The 26,458-nt window shown below is 43.3% G+C and overlaps 2 protein-coding genes across 2 annotated transcripts in view; both read left to right on the top strand.

Annotated features, from left to right (window-relative positions):
* The window catches only part of LOC124139728 (pre-mRNA-processing factor 6-like), a 33,498-nt gene extending 14,074 nt beyond the window's left edge, over nt 1-19,424 (top strand). Inside the window, exons 12-25 of the mRNA XM_048400670.1 lie at nt 1,499-1,617; nt 2,182-2,344; nt 3,115-3,223; nt 6,917-6,986; nt 7,145-7,266; nt 7,409-7,502; nt 8,455-8,619; nt 8,947-9,048; nt 9,483-9,557; nt 13,581-13,714; nt 15,390-15,457; nt 16,186-16,324; nt 17,670-17,796; nt 18,473-19,424. Coding sequence (XP_048256627.1) covers nt 1,499-1,617; nt 2,182-2,344; nt 3,115-3,223; nt 6,917-6,986; nt 7,145-7,266; nt 7,409-7,502; nt 8,455-8,619; nt 8,947-9,048; nt 9,483-9,557; nt 13,581-13,714; nt 15,390-15,457; nt 16,186-16,324; nt 17,670-17,796; nt 18,473-18,625 — 1,640 coding nt within the window. The 3' untranslated portion in view covers nt 18,626-19,424. The remainder of the gene's footprint in view (nt 1-1,498; nt 1,618-2,181; nt 2,345-3,114; nt 3,224-6,916; nt 6,987-7,144; nt 7,267-7,408; nt 7,503-8,454; nt 8,620-8,946; nt 9,049-9,482; nt 9,558-13,580; nt 13,715-15,389; nt 15,458-16,185; nt 16,325-17,669; nt 17,797-18,472) is intronic.
* A 3,318-nt stretch (nt 19,425-22,742) lies between these two features.
* Nucleotides 22,743-26,289, top strand: LOC125372094 (dentin sialophosphoprotein-like). Its single transcript, XM_048381076.1, has 2 exons — nt 22,743-22,796; nt 24,487-26,289. The coding sequence occupies exons 1-2, from the start codon at nt 22,743-22,745 to the stop codon at nt 26,287-26,289; spliced, it is 1,857 nt and encodes a 618-aa protein (XP_048237033.1).
* The last annotated feature ends 169 nt before the right edge of the window (nt 26,290-26,458 follow it).

The following is a 26,458-nucleotide window of genomic DNA, read 5'->3' as shown; positions in this document are numbered from 1 at the left end:
ATGGTACTTGTTGTTACCCTGTCTGGCGCTCGGCATTAAGGGGCTAAAATAAGGACTGGCCGGCTCGGAGTTAGTATACGGAGTCTGTGAATGGGGTTCCCATGTTAAACTGTGGCATGGTATCTCAGGGCTAGCTTTATAAAACTGACATGAGACCAGGCTAGTATAAGCAGCCATACACATACACATGCTTGCAGATCCCCAACTAAGTGCAATAATCTTGGACGCGACGTTAAACCCCAGTTTACCTCACTTCACCATTAGAGCCTGGTAAATACCCATGCCAAGTATTAAGAGGTTACAATGTGTGACCTGGCTGAGAGTGTTGATGTATCCTATTCATGTAGATAGTTGCTTATACCATCAAACATGTTTGCCTGGCTCTGACTACGTACCTGCAGCAGACCAGGCTTAGTGGAATCCATAGAAATTCTCAAAAATGGTCGGTTTTCATTTGCTCATAACTTTCTTATTTATGGATTTATAAAAAAAATATATATACTACAATAATGATTGTCCTTTTTCCTCTCCATGTGGTGTGTGTTATTTGTTCATTGAGAAAGAAATGTATATCTGATATTAATTGGCTTTGCACTTATTAAGCTCATTAATTAGTGCCATGGGACACTAGCCTCAAGACATTTACACCAATTCACTCTCGCGCAGTTTACACAGGCAACACAAAAATAAACTAAAAATAAACTAAAAATAGTAACGTAATGTAGAGTTTGTACTTTATTTTAGTACCAAATTCCTTTTGTAACAGTAAATTGTATTTAAAATAATTACTTGACTTTAAATCATAACAGCATAAAAAGTATTTAATAAAACATTGTAAGGTCTGATATCAATAAATTTTTCTTTTAATTACCTTTCCAACAAGTATACAAAACTAAAGCTAGCTTATCTGCCGATCAAAACAAACTAAGTAGACACGACCGTGTTTTGAAACGAAATCCACGACCCACCATTTCATGCACACCAACATGTCCAGCGAGAACCACTAACACACTTGCTTGAGTAGTATGACAGGCATGTAGGATCTAAGTATTCCCCATGAGGATTCTGTGTAAGAATTGGTCGCAGGAACATGAGGGGTAATTGGTTGGTCAGACTCAGTGATTTGGTTGTTTGCATGTCATAGTACCCCTGTCGATCGTTGCACATGATATCAATCACTGAATTGTCTGATGTAGACTTGATTATTTACAGGCTCATATAGTTGGAATATTTGCCTATTGTGGATTTAGACAACAAGCACACACACTCTATCACAATGTGTATTATTGGGTCGGTCGGGGAGCCTAGTGGTTAAAGTGTCCGCTCGTCACGCAGTAGAACCGGGTTCGATTCCCAACAAGGGTACAATGTGTGATGCCCATTTCTGGTGCCCCCTTCGTTATATTGCTGGAATATTGCTAAAAGCATCGTAAAACCAGACTCTCTCTCTCTCTCTCTCTCTCTCACTCACTCACTCACAATGTTACATGTGTTGCAGCGCTGGAGCACATCCCCAACTCGGTGCGTCTGTGGAAGCTGGCCGTGGAGCAGGAAGGGGAGGAGGATGCTAGGATCATGCTGAGTCGAGCTGTGGAGTGCTGCCCCACCAGTGTGGAGGTAAAGTACTCTCTGTTGGCTACATCAGGCTTTTATTTCTTGATTATTGCTTGACAAACTATGTCAGGATCTGAGAAGATTAAACAATGACAGTATGTCATTTCATTTCTAAAAGGGTAGCCTAGTTGTTAACCAATTCACTCGTCACGTCTATGGTCATGTTCAATAAGATACATTGTGTGAAGCCCATTTCTGGTGTCCTCCATGGTGATAAAAACTGATATTCCTGGAATACTCCAAACTGTATAGTCATACTCTTACACTGTAGTATACGATGGATGAAGACTGAAAAACAGCAATGTTAGTAATTGAGTGAAAATATATGAGAATGTCTTGCATGTTGTATATTTTGAACTGTGTTTTTAGATCAGTGTGTAGGAAAGTGGTATAAGATTCTTCCTGATTTTGACCCTTGGTCATATCTGTCAATATCAGGCTATGCCAATGGGATTTTCCAGTTTTGTTTTCCTTCATCGTGAATATAATCCACTTTTGTATAACCTTGCATAATTCACTGACATAAAACTTCCTGACATGACTCACGAGACCTTGACCTTGTCACAGCTATGGCTGGCGTTGGCGAGACTGGAGACGTATGAGAACGCCAGGAAGGTGTTGAACAAGGCTCGCGAGAACATCCCGACTGACCGTCAGATCTGGGTCACTGCTGCCAAGCTTGAGGAAGCCCATGGCAACAACCACATGGTGGAGAAGATTGTGGAGAGAGGTGAGTCAGCTGCAGTCTCAGCACCATCGTCCCGCGGCAAGAGAGTTAACTGACTTTAAAAGTCCAGTTTCCACCCTTGCCAAACTAGGCTGGAATTCCTGGGCTTGATCGTAGCACCACCAATGGCTGTTATGAGTTATGTCCCTTCTATGCCTCTCTTATGGACCAATCAGATTCCAACTCTCGTATCACTTGCATTTGTTTCAAACAGAATGGCGGCGCTCTTATCGACAATCAATATCTATATTGTGATAAAACGGGTCTTACATAGCAAGGTTCATCAAGTCATGAAAGCATCTTGATTGAAAACATGAAAAAATTTGGAAAATATCAGTTGACAAATAGTTAGCGGTACACATGCTTTGCAAATCCTGCAATCGACCAAACTCTGCATGACTATGCATAGACTCGTTAGTCCAGCCAAGATGTTACTCCATAATACCAACCTAGTTCGGCAAGGGTGAAAACTGGACTTTTATAGTCAGTTAACCCTCTTGCCTCGGGAAGATGTCTCATTACATTCACATGATGGAGAGAGTTGAGTCACTGTTGGTAATGAGTGTTTCATGTCCTAAATGGTTAATTAGAGTGACCAGTTTAGATTTAAGACTATATGACTATACATCCTATATACAGCAATAAATCAGTGTTTCTTAGACATTCATTACGCTGAGCATCCGTTCCTATTATCCCCTTAACTTGAGATGCACCTGACGCCCATTCTGAAATATGTCTGTCTCATCTGAACAAGCTGTTTGTTTCCTCGTCAGCTCTCAACTCCCTGCGCTCCAACATGGTGGAGATCAACCGAGAGCACTGGCTGAAGGATGCGGAGGACTGCGAGAAGAGCGGCAGCATCAACACCTGCCAGGCCATCGTGTGAGTCACCATCACTCAAGACAATCCTCGTCAATACTTCATGTGTTGTATCCTCATCACTACCTCCTATGTTGTATCCTCGTCAATACTTCATGTGTTGTATCCTCATCACTACCTCCTATGTTGTATCCTCGTCACTACTTCATGTGTTGTATCCTCATCACTACCTCCTATGTTGTATCCTCGTCAATACTTCATGTGTTGTATCCTCGTCAATACTTCATGTGTTGTATCCTCATCACTACCTCCTATGTTGTATCCTCGTCACTACTTCATGTGTTGTATCCTCGTCAATACTTCATGTGTTGTATCCTCGTCAATACTTCATGTGTTGTATCCTCGTCAATACTTCATGTGTTGTATCCTCGTCAATACTTCATGTGTTGTATCCTCGTCAATACTTCATGTGTTGTATCCTCGTCAATACTTCATGTGTTGTATCCTCGTCAATACTTCATGTGTTGTATCCTCGTCAATACTTCATGTGTTGTATCCTCTACAATACTTCATGTGTTGTATCCTCGTCAATACTTCATGTGTTGTATCCTCGTCAATACTTCATGTGTTGTATCCTCGTCAATACTTCATGTGTTGTATCCTCGTCAATACTTCATGTGTTGTATCCTCGTCAATACTTCATGTGTTGTATCCTCGTCACTACTTCATGTGTTGTATCCTCGTCAATACTTCATGTGATGTATCCTCGTCACTACTTCATGTGTTGTATCCTCGTCACTACTTCATGTGTTGTATCCTCATCAATACTTCATGTGTTGTATCCTCATCAATACTTCATGTGTTGTATCCTCGTCAATACTTCATGTGTTGTATCCTCGTCAATACTTCATGTGTTGTATCCTCGTCAATACTTCATGTGTTGTATCCTCGTCACTACTTCATGTGTTGTATCCTCGTCAATACTTCATGTGTTGTATCCTCGTCAATACTTCATGTGTTGTATCCTCATCAATACTTCATGTGTTCATCCTCGTCACTACTTCATGTGTTGTATCCTCGTCACTACTTCATGTGTTGTATCCTCGTCAATACTTCATGTGTTGTATCCTCGTCACTACTTCATGTGTTGTATCCTCGTCACTACTTCATGTGTTGTATCCTCGTCAATACTTCATGTGTTGTATCCTCGTCAATACTTCATGTGTTGTATCCTCGTCAATACTTCATGTGTTGTATCCTCGTCAATAATTCATGTGTTGTATCCTCGTCAATACTTTATGTGTTGTATCCTCGTCAATACTTCATGTGTTGTATCCTCGTCACTACTTCATGTGTTGTATCCTCGTCAATACTTCATGTGTTGTATCCTCGTCAATACTTCATGTGTTGTATCCTCGTCATTACTTCATGTGTTGTATCCTCGTCAATACTTCATGTGTTGTATCCTCGTCAATACTTCATGTGTTGTATCCTCGTCAATACTTCATGTGTTGTATCCTCGTCAATACTTTATGTGTTGTATCCTCGTCAATACTTCATGTGTTGTATCCTCGTCAATACTTCATGTGTTGTATCCTCGTCAATACTTCATGTGTTTTATCCTCGTCAATACTTCATGTGTTGTATCCTCGTCAATACTTCATGTGTTGTATCCTCGTCAATACTTTATGTGTTGTATCCTCGTCAATACTTCATGTGTTGTATCCTCGTCACTACTTCATGTGTTGTATCCTCGTCATTACTTCATGTGTTGTATCCTCGTCAATACTTCATGTGTTGTATCCTCGTCAATACTTCATGTGTTGTATCCTCGTCAATACTTCATGTGTTGTATCCTCGTCAATACTTTATGTGTTGTATCCTCGTCAATACTTCATGTGTTGTATCCTCGTCACTACTTCATGTGTTGTATCCTCGTCAATACTTCATGTGTTGTATCCTCGTCAATACTTCATGTGTTGTATCCTCGTCATTACTTCATGTTTTGTATCCTCGTCAATACTTCATGTGTTGTATCCTCGTCAATACTTCATGTGTTGTATCCTCGTCAATACTTCATGTGTTGTATCCTCGTCATTACTTCATGTGTTCTATCCTCGTCACTACTTCATGTGTTGTATCCTCGTCATTACTTCATGTGTTGTATCCTCGTCAATACTTCATGTGTTGTATCCTCGTCAATACTTCATGTGTTGTATCCTCATCAATACTTCATGTGTTGTATCCTCGTTAATACTTCATGTGTTGTATCCTCGTCAATACTTCATGTGTTATATAAACAACATTCCTCCTTCGACCATGAATACATATGGCAGAGAGGCAGTGTAATAGTGACATGTGCCTGTTTTAAGCCAAGCAATATCATGAGACATGTATAACACATGGAAGTCAAATAAGCCCTACTTGTTGCATGAGTTCAGTGCAAACCCAACTGTTACCTGATACTGAAGCAATGTAGAGAGTGGATGCAGGGTTAGAAACTAACAGTTTTTGTCCACTAGTCCTTATAATGATAACATAGAGCAAAACACCTAAAATGGGCCAATTTCTACTAGTCCTTAGGATACCTTTACTATTGGGCAGTTTGGTAAGGACTACAGGACTAGTGCCAATTTCTAACGCTGGTGGATGGCTGCAAGGCTATTGCACATGTTGCAAGAAATATTGCTGTTTGTGTAATATCATCTCAGAGCTCCTTGGTCGTGTACTTCCTGGTTTTCCGCTCACTGGAACCATGCCGTGGCATGACTTGTTATAACTACCGACTACACTGCAAAGTGGTCCTTTACACTCAGACGTGATGGAGGAATGTATATATTAACCCTTGAAGTATTGACAGGGCAGAAGAATCACCCCTTTGGTACCCTAGGCCAGAATAGGTCCCCAGTGCCCCATGTTTGTTGTAGGAGCTGACTCGAGTTTGCGTAACATGGCAGCAATGTTTAGCCTGGTCGATGCTGTTAGTGGTTCTATTAATTAATGTTTTTTAGGAGTTTAACCTACACTGTATCACTGTGGAGATTTTGAACCTAGCTCGTATACCTGTGAGTTCAATTGGAACTTAATGCATTAGCATGAGGTTTCAACTTGTAGTGTGTACCCCCATTTAGTTGTTATTTGTTGGGGTCATCTAAATGTATTGCCACACTTGCTCTGAATAATCTAGCATCAACCATGCAATATTTCACAGTGTTTTATTTTAGTACAGGCGGGGGTGGTGATGCAGCCATCAATAAAATTCTGTAGCTAAGATTCACTACTGCAGGCAGACCAGTGAGAATGTAGGATTCTAAACTACGTAAACTGTTATGGAGAATGTCAGTTCAATTGTAAACTTACTTGTCTTGGCTAAGCAACTTACCAGGATATTATTTGGTTGTGTATGTCTTTAAAATGTCCAGACTAACAATTCAAAACAATTTAAAGCTGATATTGCTATAATAGTCATGAAGGAAATTACTGTAGCTGATTTATTTATGAAAAAGCTTCATGACTTACCAATTCCCAATATTGTGTGTATGTTATCATATTGTCTGTGTAGTTATTGGTTACTATGGTAACTGTACATTGCAGGCGGTCTGTGATCAGTGTTGATGGTTATATTATCCTAATGTCTGCATAGTTTTTTATGTAACCATGGTAACTGTATTGCAGGCAGTCTGTGATCAGTGTTGGTAGTTATATTATCCTAATGTCCGCATAGTTTTTTATGTAACCATGGTAACTGTTTTGCAGGCGGTCTGTGATCAGTGTTGGGATTGAAGAGGAAGACCGGAAACACACGTGGATGGAGGATGCAGATGCTGTAAGTCCACTAAAGCAGCCCTGTATTGTTCTAGGAGACTTCTATCATAGATCTACAATAATTTTAGAGGTTAAGTTGTGGCAACTGAGTCCTGTCTGAATCATTGATGAAGATAGTAATGACGTTGTGCTGAGATGACCTTGGTGCATCTGTTGCAGTGTGCTGCTCATGCAGCCTATGAGTGTGCGCGGGCAATCTACGCCTACGCCCTGACCGTGTTCCCCAGCAAGAAGAGCATCTGGCTGCGTGCTGCCTACTTTGAGAAGAACCATGGAAGCAGGTAGGCTGTTGCTATATTAGCTCCCTGTTGGTACTAGTATACATGTTGTGACCTGTGTTTCCAGGAAGTTCCCAGAACTGTTGCTATATTAGCTCCCTGTTGGTACTGGTGCTGGTGTACATGTTGTTACCTGTGTTTCCAGGGAGTCGCTGGAGGCACTGCTGCAGAGAGCTGTGGCCCACTGTCCTAAAGCTGAGGTTCTGTGGCTCATGGGAGCCAAGTCCAAGTGGATGGCGGTATGTTTATATCACCCCTTGTTTATATCACCCCTTGTTTATATCTCCCCTTGTTTATATCACACCTTGTTTATATCACCCCTTGTTTATATATCCCCTTGTTTATATCACCCCTTGTTTATATCTCCCCTTGTTTATATCTCCCCTTGTTTATATCACCCCTTGTTTATATCTCCCCTTGTTTATATCACTCCTTGTTTATATCACCCCTTGTTTATATCTCCCCTTGTTTATCATGTTTATATCACCCCTTGTTTATATCACTCCTTGTTTATATCACTCCTTGTTTATATCACCCCTTGTTTATATCTCCCCTTGTTTATATCTCCCCTTGTTTATATATCTCCCCTTGTGCATGGAGGAGGGGCACAACAACCACCTACATATACTTACAACTACTTACAATCATCTACAACTACTTACAATCATATACAACCACTGACAACAACTATCAACCACCTAAAAACCACTGACAATCATCTGCAGCCACTCACAACCACTCAACCATCTACAACCACTGACAATGACCATCAAACACAACCATGTTGTCAAACATGGAAAACAAATGACTCAATATTTGAACGTCATAGAGAACATCTTTGTTCACAAGATAATAGACCCATAAAGGTCCGGGATAGAATAGGTCTTCAGCAACCCTTGCATGTCATAAAAGGCGACTATGCTTGTCGTAAGAGGTGACTAACGAGATTGGGTGGTCAGGCTGGCTAGGCTGGCTGACTTGGTTGATGCATGTCATCATATCCCAATTGCGTGGATCTATGCTCCTGATTTCAATCACTGGATTGTTTGGTCCAGACTCGATTATTTACAGACCGCCGTCATATAGCTGCAGTTTTGCTGAGTGTAGCGTTTAACAACAAACAAACAAACAAACAAGATAACAAATGTACTGTACAATGTGTGCAAGCTAACCTGACTATCTGTGTGGTAGCATGATGTCCCAGCAGCCCGGAGCATCCTGGCCCTGGCTTTCCAGGCCAACCCCAACAGCGAGGAGATCTGGCTCGCCGCCGTCAAGCTGGAGAGTGAGAACAACGAGTACGAGAGAGCCCGCCGACTGCTGCAGAAAGCCAGAGCCAGCGCCCCAACAGCCAGGGTATGTCTGTTGTAGGCCCACATTGATGTACAGGAAACTTAGAGACATTTATTTAGAGGACTTCATCCCCTACATATTGTCAGATGCATCTACAGTCCAAGAAACTGAAAATAGTTTATGTTGACTATTTGGAAACTTATTATTTTCTATTTTAAATTCTGAAAGGAAGACTTCTAGATTACTTTGTGAAAGATGCACTAATATATATGGGCATGGTCGGAAAAACAGATCTTAAATTCATACCTTTATTAGAGAACATGACATTTATGATACGGAAACACTCTTAGCTAATAGGTTTAATCTACAATGTAATTCTCCAACCTGCAGGTGTTCATGAAGTCAGTGAAGCTGGAGTGGTGTCTGGGGGAGATCGAGAACGCCAAACGCCTGCTTGACGATGCCGTGAAACACTACGCCGACTTTGCTAAGGTAAACTCATCCTTCAAATCTGCTAGCAATTTCCCTGCTTCATCATGTTTTTAAGCCAATCTTTGCAGAGTTGCATCCCTTGGGCATGCCAGAATTCTATGATCATGGATTCCAATCCCAGATTCATCCTGATTATGTTTCTAGGTTTGACAGCACCATGCCCTTTGTCATGGGTTTCACCAAAGTGGCAAACGTCTAAGACCTGCGTCAGTGGCTTTCATCCCACATAAAGCTGACACGTCATGACATAACTGAAATATTGTTCAAAATGGCATTAAAGCGAACTTAATCTGGTCACAAATTCCAACTCACTCAGTTTTCAACCAATCAGTTTGAGAACACTAACGTTGATTTTACAGTTTGGAATATTGTTGACATGTTGTTTTACCTGTTGTTTTACGTGTTGTTTTATCTGATGTTGTTTCTATTGTCAGTTGTGTATGATGAAGGGGCAGATTGAGGAGCACCGGGGAAACATGGAGAGTGCTCGGGACGCCTACAACCTCGGGGTGAGTAGCAGGAGTGTAGTGGCAGGCTGGTTGTAGACATGTTAACTCATTGCGCTTGTTTCAATGTGAGAAGAATTGATAAGAGTTAATGGAGTAAAAACTTATGAAGTATGATGTTATTCTGAATGGACAGGTGGCGGTGGGGTAGCCTTGTGTATAAAACGTTTACTTGTCACGCCGAAGGCCAGGGTTCAATTCCCCACAAGGGTACAATGTGTGAAGTCCATAATGCCTTTGAATACCTTACCTCTATTACATCATAGCTGTTTTCCTTTTTTTTTTTTGTCATCACACCATAAAATCTTTTAGATTTTTAACAGACTTCCTCTTCACTGCCAACTTATCTAATTACTTGTGAGGTAAACACTATCCTCAGGCTTAATGCAACTGTGCATGTATAAGACAGGAAAACGTTGCTTCTTACCTTTTTGGAAGCACCATACAAACTTTTGGCAGATGCTACTTTATTTGTAGCTTAAAAAGACAGCTTTCTCCTAACTGTGGCTACATGCTGTTGCTAGTTCCTCAATTATGCAAGACTGGAGGAACAACATCCTTCAGATCCCTACCTGAATGTACTGCCAAAGATCAGTCTCATGCATAGTCAATATACAATCCCAGCTTTGAGCAAAACTGGATTATCCAGAGAGGCTGCGACCCGTGAAGATTCCGGGGTAGAATAGGTCTTCAGCAACCCATGCTTGCCGTAAAAGGTGACTATGCTTGTCGTAAAAGGCGACTAACGGGATCGGGTGGTCAGACTCGCTGACTTGGTTCATGCATGTCATCGATCCCAATTGTGTGGATCGATGGTCATGATATTAATCACTGGATTGTCTGGTCCAGACTCGATTATTTACAGACCACCGTCATATAGCTGGAATATTGCTGAGTGCGGCGTTAAACAACAAACCCAACCAACCAACCAGAGAGGCTGCTGTGTCCCATCAGAGCTCTGGTGTATTACATGACAGCAACTAAAAACCACAGAAAGCACAGAAACAGCTCTTCTTCTCTTGTAAGCCATCATCAAAAAAGGACATAAATGTGGCTGCTGTCGCAGGATAGATCAAAACCTCTATGTCAGACATCTGTCCTCGAGCACAACTATCTTCACCAACATGAGGGAAGTTGCAAAGCACATAAAAATAGGGCCTTAGCAACAGGCTTGGAAAGCAGTATTCATGGTACAAGGGGGTTTTAGCTGTCAGTGGAAATCCAACAATACTTATGTTCAACCACGCAAGTGATAGGTAACTAGTGAACCGGCCATCCTTTTTCTGAAGTGAAATGGGGTTTGTGAATATTCCAGATCATACAGAAATTATAAGATAAGTTCACCTTTGGCACCTTGTTAACTAAGCTCGGCAGGTCTCAGCTTAACATCTGAAATCAGAGATCAAAAGGGGATATGGGCCTTAACATATTAAGCGTAATGTTGTTCAAGCTACCAAAAGCAACATCACAGGAGACCCCTATCCGGAAGTGACATCAGAAGATCTCAAATATCTCCAAAATGAAACTTGATGACATCAGGAGGAAGTGATGACATCACATCAGTAGGAAGTGACGACATCACTGGGGAGTGATGACATCAGTGGGAAGGGGATGACATCAGTGGGAAGTGATGACATCACATCAGTAGGAAGTGACGACATCAGTGGGAAGTGATGACATCACATCAGTAGGAAGTGACGACATCACTAGGAAGTGATGACATTAGTGGGAAGTGATGACATCAGTGGGAAGGTATGACATCAGTGGGAAGGGATGACATCACATCAGTAGGAAGTGACGACATCAGTGGGAAGGGGATGACATCAGTAGGAAGTGATGACATCACATCAGTAGGAAGTGACGACATCACATCAGTGGGAAGTGATGACATCAGTAGGAATTGATGACACCAGTGGGAAGTGATGACATCAGTGGGAAGTGATTACATCACATCAGTAGGAAGTGATGACATCAGTGGGAAGTGATGACATCAGTAGGAATTTATGACATCAGTGGGAAGTGATTACATCACATCAGTAGGAAGTGATGACATCAGTAGGAAGTGATGACATCAGTGGGAAGGGGATGACATCAGTGGGAAGTGATGACATCAGTGGGAATTGATGACATCAGTGGGAATTGATGACATCAGTAGGAATTGATGATATCAGTAGGATGTGATGACAGTAGGAAGTGATGACATCGGTGGGAAGTGATGACACCATTGGGAATTTGTGACATCAGTGGGAAGTGATTACATCACATCAGTAGGACGCAATGACATCAGTGGGAAGTGATGACATCAGTAGGAATTGATGACATCAGTGGGAAGTGATGACATCAGTGGGAAGTGATGACATCAGTGGGAATTGGTGACATCAGTGGGAAGTGATGACATCAGTGGGAAGTGATGACATCACATCCGTAGGAAGTGATGACATCAGTAGAAAGTGATGACATCAGTAGGAATTGATGACATCAGTGGGAAGTGATGACATCAGTAGGAATTGATGACATCGGTGGGAAGTGATGACATCAGTTTGAAGTGATGACATCAGTAGGAATTGATGACATCAGTGGGAAGTGATGACATCACATTAGTAGGAAGTGATGACAACAGTAGGAAGTGATGACATCAGTAGGAAGTGATGACATTGGCGGGAAGTGATGACATCAGTAGGAAGTGATGACATCAGTGGGAAGTGATGACATCAGTGGGAAGTGATGACATCAGTGGGAAGTGATGACAGGAATTGATGACATCAGTGGGAAGTGATGACATCAGTGGGAAGTGATGACATCAGTGGGAATTGATTACACCAGTGGGAAGTGATGACATCAGTGGGAAGTGATGACATCAGTAGGAATTGATGACATCAGTGGGAATTGATGACATCAGTAGGAAGTGATGACATCAGTAGGAAGTGATGACAGTAGGAGTTGATGACATCAGTGGGAAGGGATTACATCAGTAGGAATTGATGACATCAGTGGGAAGGGATGACATCCATAGGAAGTGACATCAGCTTTAAATGACCCAAAGTGATGTATGGTTCTATGCTGTTGGAAAGCAACATGTACAATTTACCGGAAGTTATGTTACAAATCACCTCAGAACCGGAAGCAATATGAAGGGTATGTTAAATATCCCACAAAAGGTAACACAATTGACATCACAGAACAGGATGTGACATTTAAAAATGCCCAAAATAGGTTTAGATATAGGAAATCTGAGAAATCAGGCGTCATACTTGTGTTTTTTCCAATATTCCTACTTCACTGCTGCCAACTATGTGTGATAACTAGATGCCGGGCCCAACCTGCCCGTCTGGTGAATACTGGCTATGATGTAATTTAGGTGAGGTATGCAAAGGAATTATCAATCAATTATTTATAGTTATCACTGTGTATAATTTGGGGAAGTGTGCATCTATTATGTTGGGTATTAGGCCCTCACACCTGTCCTATTTATCTTGCACTTACTGACTTAGCATGTTTTGTCAATGAAGGTTGTTGGAAAGAAGTGACGTTTTTCGACCTCGCGCTTGTGCAGTTATATTAAGACTGAGGACAGTTTCCCTCACAACTAATTAAATGATTTGGCATTGGAGAGGAATTCTAATGAAAATCTAAAAGACTTTAGAGTGTGATGATAGCCCCAAAAAGGAATTTATGGCTATGGTGTAATTGAAATATTCTCAGAACTATACACAATGGTAAGTTTGTTATAATTCTGATGTACCCCGCCATGATCTTGTAGGAATATTGCTAAAAGCAGTGTAAAACCATACTCACTCACTCGCTGAAAGGACGTGTAATTGGATAGAAAGAAAAGATTAGTCAAAGGTAAAAAGGTAGAAAAGGTAGTCAATGAAATATACTGTCGAGATATTTTAATTTCAAAAGCCCAGCTTTTGACATATACAGCTATGTGTTTCACATTGTCACAAACCCTGCTGGCCTTCGTCATGAAGCAATTATCAACATAAGACATGAGGATAATAGTTGTCTGACCTTGTGTTTCAGTTGAAGAAATGTCCACACTCCATCCCACTATGGCTGTTGCTGTCTCGGCTGGAGGAGAAGACGGGGCAGCTGACAAGAGCCCGGTCCATCCTGGAGAAAGCCCGCCTGAAGAACCCCAAGTGTCCGGACCTCTGGTACGTGGTGTAACACTGACTCATAGACATGCACAACAGTGGGACCAACACACTACTTTCAGATAGGTTTGATGTGGAGGGAGTGATGTATATATTCTCATATGAAAGGACTGGGAATGTTCCACAAAGTGGTGTGTAACTCGAATACTTTGGTATTGACTTATAACCGTCCTGACCCTGCTATCAAATTTCTTTGTCAATATTTACTGTATAGTCTTTACTCACAGTGTGTAATCTGGGAGATGATGTCTGTCACCTGGTGTATCACCTGGGAGATGGTGTGTGTCACCTGGGAGATGGTGTGTGTCACCTGGGAGATGGTGTGTGTCACCTGGTGTGTCACCTGGGAGATGGTGTGTATCACCTGGGAGATGGTGTGTATCACCTGGGAGATGGTGTGTGTCACCTGGTGTGTCACCTGGGAGATGGTGTGTGTCACCTGGGAGATGGTGTGTATCACCTTGGAGATGGTGTGTATCACCTGGGAGATGGTGTGTGTCACCTGGGAGATGATGTGTGTCACCTGGGAGATGATGTATGTCACCTGGTGTGTCACCTGGGAGATGGTTTCACCTGGGAGATGGTGTGTGTCACCTGGGAGATGGTGTGTGTCACCTGGTGTGTCACCTGGGAGATGGTGTGTATCACCTGGGAGATGGTGTGTGTCACCTGGGAGATGATGTATGTCACCTGGTGTGTCACCTGGGAGATATTGTGTGTGTCACCTGGGAGATGGTGTATGTCACCTGGGAGATGGTGTGTGTCACCTGGGAGATGGTGTGTGTCACCTGGGAGATATTGTGTGTGTCACCTGGGAGATATTGTGTGTATCACCTGGGAGATATTGTGTGTGTCACCTGGGAGATGGCGTGTGTCACCTGGGAGATGGGGTGTGTCACCTGGGAGATATTGTGTGTGTCACCTGGGAGATGGGGTGTGTCACCTGGGAGATATTGTGTGTGTCACCTGGGAGATGGGGTGTGTCACCTGGGAGATATTGTGTGTATCACCTGGGAGATGGGGTGTGTCACCTGGGAGATGGGGTGTGTCACCTGGGAGATATTGTGTGTCACCTGGGAGATATTGTGTGTGTCACCTGGGAGATGGTGTGTGTCACCTGGGAGATGGTGTGTGTCACCTGGGAGATATTGTGTGTCACCTTGGAGATGGTGTATGTCACCTGGTGTGTCACCTGGGAGATGGTGTGTGTCACCTGGGAGATGGTGTGTGTCACCTGGTGTGTCACCTGGGAGATGGTGTGTGTCACCTGGGAGATGGTGTGTGTCACCTTGGAGATGGTGTGTGTCACCTGGGAGATGGTGTGTGTTACCTGGGAGATGGTGTGTGTCACCTGGGAGATATTGTGTGTCACCTTGGAGATGGTGTATGTCACCTGGTGTGTCACCTGGTGTGTCACCTGGGAGATGGTGTGTGTCACCTGGTTTTTTTAAGTGTTTCATCATACACCAGCATTGTGAATTGTGGTCAAGCTATCAACCAATGGGTTGTCTGGACCATACTTGATTGTTTACAGACCACATTGATAGTACTTACATATTTCTAAATTTAGCATTAAAGTAAGCATTCCCTGACTGTAACACCCTAAAGGCTATGACCTCATGTGACCCCCTGGTCACCCCCAGTGACCCTGTCTGTCTGTCTATCTGTCTGCCAGGTTGGAGGCTGTGCGCGTGGAGATAAGAGGTGGACTGAAGAACATCGGACAAACCTTGATGGCAAAAGGTAAGCATGTACTTCTTGTCTACAGATTGCTTCCTCTTTTCGAAGGGGCGGTGGGGTAGCCTAGTGGTAAAAGCGTTCACTCATCACTCCGAAGACCCGGGTTCATTTCCCAACATTGGTACAATGTGTTAAGCCCATTTCTGGTGTCCCCTGCCGTGACATTGCTGAAATAATGCTAAAACCATACTCACTCACTCCTCTTCTCGAAACAACTACAGGAACATTATTTTCTATTACCTGCTGGTGAACACTAAGATGGCATCTACTGTTCAGGCCATCACAAGTAAAAGTGTGCTCATCCTGTTTCTCTGTCATTTAGCATTGTTTAGGAAGACCGTTTCACGACATGTCTGCCATTCCTGAGGTGTGGAAACTTGTGAAATAAGCTGATAATGACTGTATACATGCTCTACTGCAGCCCTCCAGGAGTGTCCCAACTCATTATAAGCTGATAATGACTGTATACCTGCTCTGCTTCAGCCCTCCAGGAGTGTCCCAACTGTTTATAAGCTGATAATGACTGTATACCTGCTCTGCTTCAGCCCTCCAGGAGTGTCCCAACTCATTATAAGCTGATAATGACTGTACACCTGCTCTGCTTCAGCCCTCCAGGAGTGTCCCAACTCATTATAAGCTGATAATGACTGTATACCTGCTCTGCTTCAGCCCTCCAGGAGTGTCCCAACTCATTATAAGCTGATAATGACTGTATACCTGCTCTGCTTCAGCCCTCCAGGAGTGTCCCAACTCGGGTATCCTGTGGTCGGATGCTATCTTCATGGAGCCACGGCCCCAGAGGAAGACAAAGTCTGTGGATGCGCTCCGCAAGTGTGAGCACGACCCCCATGTTCTTCTAGCTGCATCAAAGTAAGTGGTGGCCCTCACAAACACAGCTCAGGGGATTCCAGGTTAGAGTAGGTCACCTGTAACATATGCTTGTAACAGGCAACTAAGTGGATTCAGTGATAAGGCTCATTGACTCATATTGTGCCCAGACCTTTTGAGACCAATTTAGATCATTCACATAAGCTCAGCTGAAGTGAAATTAATTGTTTTCTCATGTTTTTACATTTTTCCCATACATGTGGATTTTCCTCTGTCAGTGAAAGTCTTAGCTTCATCTTTCAGTCTTTTATGACTCTTCACTTACAAAATAATAATACTCTTGGTTCTCAGGCACCACCGGCATCATCATGAAGTCTACCACACGTTTCGTTTATATTTCCATGTTAAATTTTCTTTTTAAAATCGGTGGTCGGGTAGCCTAGTGGTTAAAGCGTTCGTTTGTCACGCTGAAGACCCGGGTTCGATTCCCGACATGGGTACAATGTGTGAAGCGCATTCCTGGTGCCCCCCGCCGTGATATTGCTGGAATATTGCTAAAAGCGGCGTAAAACCATACTCTCTCACTCATTCTTTTTAAAATCATACTACTTAAAAAGAAAATGCAAAATAATATAGCACACAGTAACTTCCTATTACATGCGCACTACTTTACTGTGCATTTCGTGCTATAGTCATGGCGGCAATAGGAGTTTGTATGCTTGTTTATGTAGGTAGGCCCGTTCCCAGGTTGATGGTACACAACTGTTTATTTGGTTACATACTAGTTTGATCAAGCAAAAAAAAAATACCATTGCCTGCCCGCACTATATTTACAAAAGTCATTGCCTGAGATCCAGTTCCTTTATTGTTTTAAGCCTAAACTAGTATCTGCTCTATATAGCTCTGACTGCAGTATTTCCTCTACTCTTCATGGACTTCAGATAGTCCATGCACTCTGAGCACTTCATGCAGCAGACAGGGTCCTGTCGTCTAAGGCAGTACGAGTTGCATCCCTTGGCTATGCCTGAAATTTATGATTGTGGGTTCAAATCTTTGTTTGACCCGATTATGTTTCTAAGTTTGTCAGCAATGTAACCCTGCTCATGGGTTTCACTAATGTGGTAAACGTCTGAGACCTGCATCACTTCGGGCTTTCCTCCCACATCAAGTTGACACACCCTCATATATAACTGGAATACTGTTCAAAGTGGCATTAAACCCAACTCACTCACTCACTCATGCAGCAGACCATTGCCTCCGGAGACTATCGTGATACAATTAGAAAACTAATGTCAGTACCTGCATGATTAACTTCACAAATTATTTCTTCACGTATATTCATATGTCTTCGGCTAATTATCTTTTAACAACTTTTGAAATATTTCAGGCTGTTCTGGACAGAGCGTAAAATCGGCAAGTCTCGTGACTGGTTTAATCGTACGGTGAAGATTGACCCTGACCTCGGTGATGCCTGGGCATACTTCTTCAAGTTTGAACTCATGCATGGAGATGAGGTGTGAATATTATAGATATTATACATACATATTGCACATATTGCACATATTAACCTAACAGTACTCGCCCTTTACCATCATCCCTATTTCAGAGATCTGTATACTCTTATGTTCCTCCATCACCCGGGAATACACTGGGTTGATATGTCATGTTGTCATGATGCATGTCTACTTTACCATGTTTACAGGGGCGGTCGGGTAGCCTAGTGGTTAAAGCGTTAGCTCGTCACGCCATAGACCCGGGTTCGATTCCCGACATGGGTACAATGTGTGAAGCCCATTTCTGGTGTCCCCCGCCGTGATATTGCTGGAATATTGCTAAAAGCGGCGTAAAACCGTACTCACTCACTCACTCACTCACTACCATGTTTACCCGTGAAGATCCGGGTTAGAATAGGTCTTCAGCAACCCATGCTTACTGTAAAAGGCGACTATGCCTTTCATAAGAGGCGACTAATGGTATCAGTAGGTCAGGCTTGCTGACTTGGTTGATGTATATCATCGTATTCCAGTTTAGTGCGGCATAAAACAACAAACCAAACCTTACCTCACCTCACCTCACCTCACCTCACCTCGACTCACCTTACCTCACCATTATGGAGTGAAGGATGCCAGCAGCTGCACCAGTCTATTTATGTCTCAGCATGGTGATGTTAAACGTTCTTTCTCCTTTCAGCAAAGTCAGGAGGAGGTGGCGAGACGCTGCATCCAGTCCGAGCCCCACCATGGGGAGAAGTGGTGTCAGGTGTCCAAGGACATCAGCAACTGGAGGCTCAAGACAGAAGAGTTACTGCCCCTTGTTGCTAATGCCATACCTCTGCCAACATGAAGCAACAGATATAAGAGTTACCTCCCTTGCTGTATAGGAATGCCTACATCAACGTTTTTACTTACCCACGAACTATTATATTTTGTCCTTTCCTCCAGCAAAAGAGGATATGGAAGAATCAGCAATATGATTAAGTTGTTTTGTGAGATAATTGTGCATTGTTATGAAGAAGAAACAAAATGGCCACTGTTGGCTTGTAATTTTCAATTGTGACACTCAAGATTGCCTTTGCCAAGATTTGTTCCTCGTCTCAGCTGTACAGTATTCAGTACACAGTACTGTCTAATCTCCAGGCTGAAACTAAGCCTTGTATCCTGGTGGCCATGTGTGAGTGTCAGCTGCTATGGTCCTGGGCATCATCACACTGGTGTTATAAAACAGAGCAACATCCATCAAAGGACATGCCATTCGCTTCATCTGTAAATATGCTTAACATTCATCTGTAAATACATGTTTTGATCAACTGAAAATTTAACTTGCCTTGTCAAATATCTATTTTTATTTTTTCACTGTAACTGTTCTAGTTCAGGATGCAAGGTAGGGATGTCTTGTAACATTTGTATTGGTCCTTTTGTGCCCATACACTGTGATCACCAAACGTAACATTTACGATGATCACATCCTTGAGAAAATGTCCTGCCATCTTGCATCTGTCAAGTATGTGTCAACTTGGATGATTTGGACATTCGCAGTATGTTTAACATATACCATCATATTCTGTTAACTGTTGTTTCATTGGTGACTGCAATCCATGTAAATATTCATGTATACAAATGAATAAATTTGTAACAAAATTCAACTGGACTGTTCACTGTCAGCGTCAACTGTGTATTTGTCCAGTTGATGTTTTCAGAATGGGTACATAACCTCCCCATACTTAGCACAGCAGCAAACTATACTACTTAAAGTTTGCTAAGGATCACATTTTGATGATAGCAAAAAATCATCCAACAAATATAGATTGAAATATATCTGTATGCAGTGATTGGGTAGCTCCTGTAGAACCTTAATTTCATGATGAAGGGACAAAGACATACGTGTCATTGGCACCATCTGCTTTTCTGCCCATTTCTTGTGTCCCCCCTGCGTGATATTGCTGGAATATTGCTAAAAGCGGCGTAAAACCATACTCACTCACCATCAACCACTCACTTGATTGCCTTTCTGTGTCTCCTGATACAGCTGGAATATTGCTAAAAATCACTCATGGTGTTAGCTAGATATAGATCTTTGGTCTTACGTTGCTGTTGCTTCATTTTTCAAATACTTTATACTTGCTGGAATTCCTTATGCAGAGTTGAGTGCCTTTGGCGTGCCAGAAACCTGTGATTGTAGGTTCAAACTGATTCGTCCTGATTTTGTCTGCACCATACCCCGCTGGTTGTGGTAAATTTGGGCTTTTCTCCCACATTCAGCTGACACGCTTTGATATAACGGAAATAATGTTCGAAACGGCGTTAAAACCAAACTCACTCACACACTTTTACCTGCTCACCTAGATGTTCACCGAGTTGATATGGGACACGATGTTTGTGGTCCAATACTTCAAGATTAATCGTAGCTTCTTTTATATTTATCTTTGGACACCCACCTCAGTGATTTTGATTGATCGCTGTAACATGTCATCAGATTCCAGAGGGCAGTTGGGTAGCCGAGTGGTTAAAGCGTTCGTCCGTCCCGCCGAAGACCCGGGTTCGATCACTGACATGGGTACAATGGGCGAAGCCCATTTCTGGTGTTCCCCGCCGTGATATTGCTGGAATATTGCTAAAAGCGGCGTAAAACTATACTCACTTACTCAATAAATTCTAGTGTAAAGCGGCGCTAAGACAATAAGAACGCCGATGTTTTGATATGTTCACGTCCGGGGTTTGTGTGATTCTGCTAGATACTTCCAGAGCAAGTTGCTCCAGATGTTTACCCTAGAGCAAATTCACGATTGTTGGGTTTACCGCTATTTTAGATGCAACCAGAAGACCCTAACGACATTGTGGAATCAAGGTCAATCACGCGGCGCCAAGACTATTAAATACGCTGGCCCAGACACGTCGTCCTCTAGGGATGTCTGGTTCAGCTTGATCTCTGGGTACTTCTCTCGGACCGGACAGTTGGACGTTTCATGATAGTGGTCTTTGATTAGATGGGTGCTAGTGGAGACAGGTTATTATTAAGGTTCCGTACCTTATGAAAAGTTGCGCGGAATACGAAAACATTTGTACATAGCGGAGACGCCTTTAAGGAATTATTTTAAATGTTTTCAAGTTGAAGACATGTAACTCTTGGGTTGTAAGCTAAGTAGAAATGTCCATTCTTTCTAACCTGCAAGAAGGCCCTGGCTATCGATGGCACAGTAACCTGTATACAGTTAACATCAACAACTGCTCGCACAATAACGTCAGCTGGGCATTACCAGACGATGATACTTCATGTTACCCTGACAAGCGCTCGGCATTCATGTCATAAACTCCACAGACCGCCTCCGTGGCCTAGTGGTAGAGCGTCCGCCCGGAGAGCGGAAGGTCCGGGGTTCGATCCCCGGCCGCGTCATACCAAAGGACGTTAAAAGATTATATTTGTTGTTACCCTGTCTGGCGCTCGGCATTAAGGTGCTAAAACAAGGACTGGTCGGCTCGGAGTCAGTGGTATCCATGTTATAACTGCGGCATGGTATCTCGGTGAGCGAGTTCTATAAAACCGGTCTTAGTGCAAGCAGCAGCCCCCCCCCCCCCCCCCCCCCCACACACACACACACACACGCGTGCATACATGTCGCTTTGTAAGTGCAATAATCTTGAACGCGACGTTTGCCCTGTCTTTCATATTCACAATGAAGACGTAAGCTCTAAGTTCTTGTTTAACAATTACGTCTATCGTTGGCTATAGCGTACTTAAGTGATCTTGACATATTGACCGAGGCGTTATCATCGAAATAAAATATCTCCGTATTAAGCATGTAGCTCCCAATTTGTTTCAAGCAGATCCACGTCTACTATATTCTCCTGTCTCTCCAAGCATCAATACACTTCGCCATCAAGACAGGCCCGAGTTGACCCTCCACTCCTGATAACATCTGCATCGACTATACATCCTGATACTAACGCAATTAACTGACGCACAACCTAAAACTCCGGTTCTTATCCTTCGTCAGGCACACCCTCCGCCCAATCAAATACACATACATTTTCGTGTATTTAACACTATGGGCGTTGGTTCATTTTACTGTAGTAAGAAACTGCCTCATATCAAATGCTCGTAACTTATACAGCCCACTAAGCTATGACTGCAGTCAGAGCAAAGCCAAAGCCACTTACAACTGAAGACCGGCAAGACCATCCTGTCGTGCAACTTCGTACATGTACTGAAATACATCCACACATAGTCCGTCTAAACTATGTGCTGGCAAACCGATTCCGAATGTAAAAAATTCACATGCCCCAATATCTGATTACAAAATCCAAATTTGTTCTTCACATGAACCGTTCGTTTTATCCGACTTTTTGTGACTCCGTAATCGAATGGCTGTGTCTTAGACTCACACTTAGTCTGAATGAAAATATTTTACAGAAAAAAACATTCTTAAATTATTCTAATAGAATATTATGAAAGGAGCCCAGTGAATTTCTTCATTTTCAAGAAATAAAACTGCAGTAATCTACACTTGCCAAATGTTATACGGGACGAATTGGATATCTTTGTTTCATGGTTGTATGGCAGACAGGATGAGGCTATGAGCGCCCTCAGCTTTCAGTCACCAATAGTCATACTAAGCTAGAAGTGTGAATATTCTGTTATATTATCCCCATCTGTTATATTATCCCCATCTGTTATATTATCCCCATCGGGGTAAAAGGCATAATTTGGTTCTGTGACTGACCCTTAAATGTACCTCATTGGAATTTCTAAGTTAATTGACATGTTGCTCCTATAACACCAGTTATGTAGGACATTTCAAAGTAAACGATCTGCCTCGAGCGCCAGATCATCTGCACATGCCATGGCGGTAATACAACCACACATCGCCCTGACAAAACACCACACGCAGAACCACGCAACAAACACCAGGGAAGCACGGACATCCTTCACGGGCCCCACGGAGAACTGGTAACTCGGGTTAAAGATGCACGAGACCAGCAGGGAGGCAGAGCCGCCATCATGTCGCCCAACGAGGACAGTCAGCACATCATGTGTTATTTATAGACATCTGAAAAAATGAAGCGCCCAAAGTGATGTATCCCTACAAAATGTACTCCCTACAATTTTCTTACAAATTGTATGTTTTATTGATTAGGCGTTTTATACGAAGTGAAATACTCATATTGAGATACAGAAACCCAAATCGTGAATTGATTGTCTAATGACATGTTTGGTTACCCTAAAGACTAACGCATTCATAGAGCTGGAATATTGCTGAATGCGGCGCTAAACAGCAAACAAACTTTAGACTAGCATTTAGTCTATGAATTCTTATAAAACACAATACTCGTCTTGCCTCTAACGGGATCGGTTGGTCAGGCTCGCTGACTTGGTTGATACATGTCATCGATCCCAATTGCGTGGATCGATGCTCATGATATCAATCACTGGATTGTCTGGTCCAGACTTGATTATTAACAGACCGCCGTCATATAGCTGGAATATTGCTGTTGCGTTAACCAACAAACCAACCAACCAAAAATCCTGCCTCTAAGATTAAACAAATACTTTTCCTGATTCTGATTTCATAGAGCTGGCTAGACTTGTTTTTGTATATGTATCTGGATTGTGTTTTTTTGTCATATGTATTCCGCAGTCATGGTGCAGGACCAGTGACTCTTCCATGGCAATATTTATATTCTCGCTTCTTTGCATCCTATGATGCAGTGACCATGCGGCGGTACATACAGTGTTCTTGAGCAGACTCTTCAGCAGGCAGCAGTGCCATATTTATTCTACACATTTATGAAAATGGCCCAGTGTCACTTTGAGATCATTCCGAAAGATACGCGGATGTTCGGGATATATGGAAATACAGGAAGGCGCTAAATATGGTGAATATTTTGATGATTTCATCGACTCTAGTTATGTATATGTTTGACTATATTTCTTATAAATACCCGTGAAGATCTGGGTTAAAAAAGGTCTTCAGCAACCCATGCTCGTGCAAAAAGGCGACGATGCTTGTCGTGAGAGGCGACGAACGGGATCGGGTGGTCAGGCTTGCTGACTTGGTTGATGCATGTCATCGTATCCCAATTCTGTAGATCGATGCTTATGACGTCAATCACTTGATTGTCTGGTCCAGTCTCGTTTATTAACAGACCACAGTCACATAGCTGAAATACTGCTGAGAGTGGCGTGAAACAATAAACAAACTATCTTTCTGATCACCATATGAAACAAAGCACTGCTTGAAACAGATAGTGGTGATGGAATTTAAACCATTCCAAACGATATGCATACTTTCAAGCTTGACCAAAATCCTAGTCCGCAGAAACGACGCTCTTGAACCTAAAGCCACCACACCATATACCCCAGCCCTAAAACCCTTGTTTACATTTCATTTTATTGCTTTCTACAAACACATTTGTCCACATCCCATTATCAGAGCCAACAAAGAGGTTTTCTCTATTACAAATGTAAACAAGACTGGCCGATGCGGGAATACAGCTTCAACAGCATATACAGACACGGCCAGTTGCGAAGAGGGTTCAACATCAACCGCAGATGACCGCGGGATACCGGGGATACTCTATGAGCAGTACGGTTACTGCCAATCACAGCAGGGCACCAGGGGGATACTCTATGAGCAGTACGGATACTGCCAACCACAGCAGGGCACCAGGGGAATACTCTATGAGCAGTACGGATACTGACAATTACAGCAGGGCACCAGGGGGATACTCTATGAGCAGTACAGACACAACCAATCACAGCAGGGCACCAGGGGGATACTCTATGAGCAGTACGGATACTGCCAACCACAGCAGGGCACCAGGGGGATACTCTATGAGCAGTACAGATACAACCAATCACAGCAGGGCACCAGGGGGATACTCTATGAGCAGTACAGATACAACCAATCACAGCAGGGCACCAGGGGGATACTCTATGAGCAGTACAGATACAACCAACCACAGCAGGGCACCAGGGGGATACTCTATGAGCAGTACAGATACAACCAATCACAGCAGGGCACCAGGGGGATACTCTATGAGCAGTACAGTACAACCAATCACAGCAGGGCACCAGGGGGATACTCTATGAGCAGTACGGATACTGCCAACCACAGCAGGGCACCAGGGGGATACTCTATGAGCAGTACAGATACAACCAATCACAACAGGGCACCAGGGGGATACTCTATGAGCAGTACAGATACAACCAATCACAGCAGGGCACCAGGGGGATACTCTATGAGCAGTACGGATACTGACAATCACAGCAGGGCACCAGGGGGATACTCTATGACCAGTACAGTTACTGCCAACCACAGCAGGGCACCAGGGGGATACTCTATGAGCAGTACAGATACAACCAATCACAGCAGGGCACCAGGGGGATACTCTATGAGCAGTACGGATACTGACAATCACAGCAGGGCACCAGGGGGATACTCTGTGACCAGTACAGTTACTGCCAACCACAGCAGGGCACCAGGGGGATACTCTATGAGCAGTACGGATACTGACAATCACAGCAGGGCACCAGGGGGATACTCTATGAGCAGAACAGATACAACCAATCACAGAAGGGCACCAGGGGGATACTCTATGAGCAGTACAGATACAACCAATCACAGCAGGGCACCAGGGGGATACTCTATGAGCAGTACGGATACTGACAATCACAGCAGGGCACCAGGGGGATACTCTATGAGCAGTACAGATACAACCAATAACAGCAGGGTACCTGGGGGATACTCTACGAGCAGTACAGATACAACCAATAACAGAAGGGCACCAGGGGGATACTCTATGAGCAGTACAGATACAACCAATCACAGCAGGGCACCAGGGGGATACTCTATGAGCAGTACAGTTACTGCCAACCACAGCAGGGCACCAGGGGGATACTCTATGAGCAGTACAGATACAACCAATCACAGCAGGGCACCAGGGGGATACTCTATGAGCAGTACGGATACAACCAATCACAGCAGGGCACCAGGGGGATACTCTATGAGCAGTACAGATACAACCAATCACAGCAGGGCACCAGGGGGATACTCTATGAGCAGTACGGATACAACCAATCACAGCAGGGCACCAGGGGGATACTCTATGAGCAGTACGGATACAACTAATCACAGCAGGGCACCAGGGGGATACTCTATGAGCAGTACAGATACAACCAATCACAGCAAGGTACCTGGGGGATACTTTATGAGCAGTACGGATACTGACAATCACAGCAAGGTACCTTGGGGATACTCTATGAGCAGTACGGATACTGCCAACCACAGCAGGGCACCAGGGGGATACTCTATGAGCAGTACGGATACTGACAATCACAGCAGGGCACCAGGGGGATACTCTATGAGCAGTACGGACACTGACAATCACAGCAGGGCACCAGGGGGATACTCTATGAGCAGTACAGATACAACCAATCACAGCAAGGTACCTGGGGGATACTCTATTAGCAGTACAGATACAACCAATCACAACAGGGCACCAGGAGGATAATCTATGAGCAGTACAGATACAACCAATCACAGCAAGGTACCTGGGGGATACTCTATTAGCAGTACAGATACAACCTATCACAGCAGGGCACCAGGGGAATACAGCATGACCATTACAGATGTAACCAATCACAGCAGGGCACCAGTGGAATATAACATGACCATTACAG

This window comes from Haliotis rufescens, unplaced genomic scaffold, assembly GCF_023055435.1.
Source record: "Haliotis rufescens isolate VD_foot unplaced genomic scaffold, xgHalRufe1.0.p SCAF_1, whole genome shotgun sequence".
In the NCBI taxonomy this organism is placed as follows: Eukaryota; Metazoa; Mollusca; class Gastropoda; order Lepetellida; family Haliotidae; genus Haliotis; species Haliotis rufescens.
The sequence above is the reverse complement of the archived record's forward strand: the minus strand, read 5'-3'. Positions and strand labels throughout refer to the sequence as shown.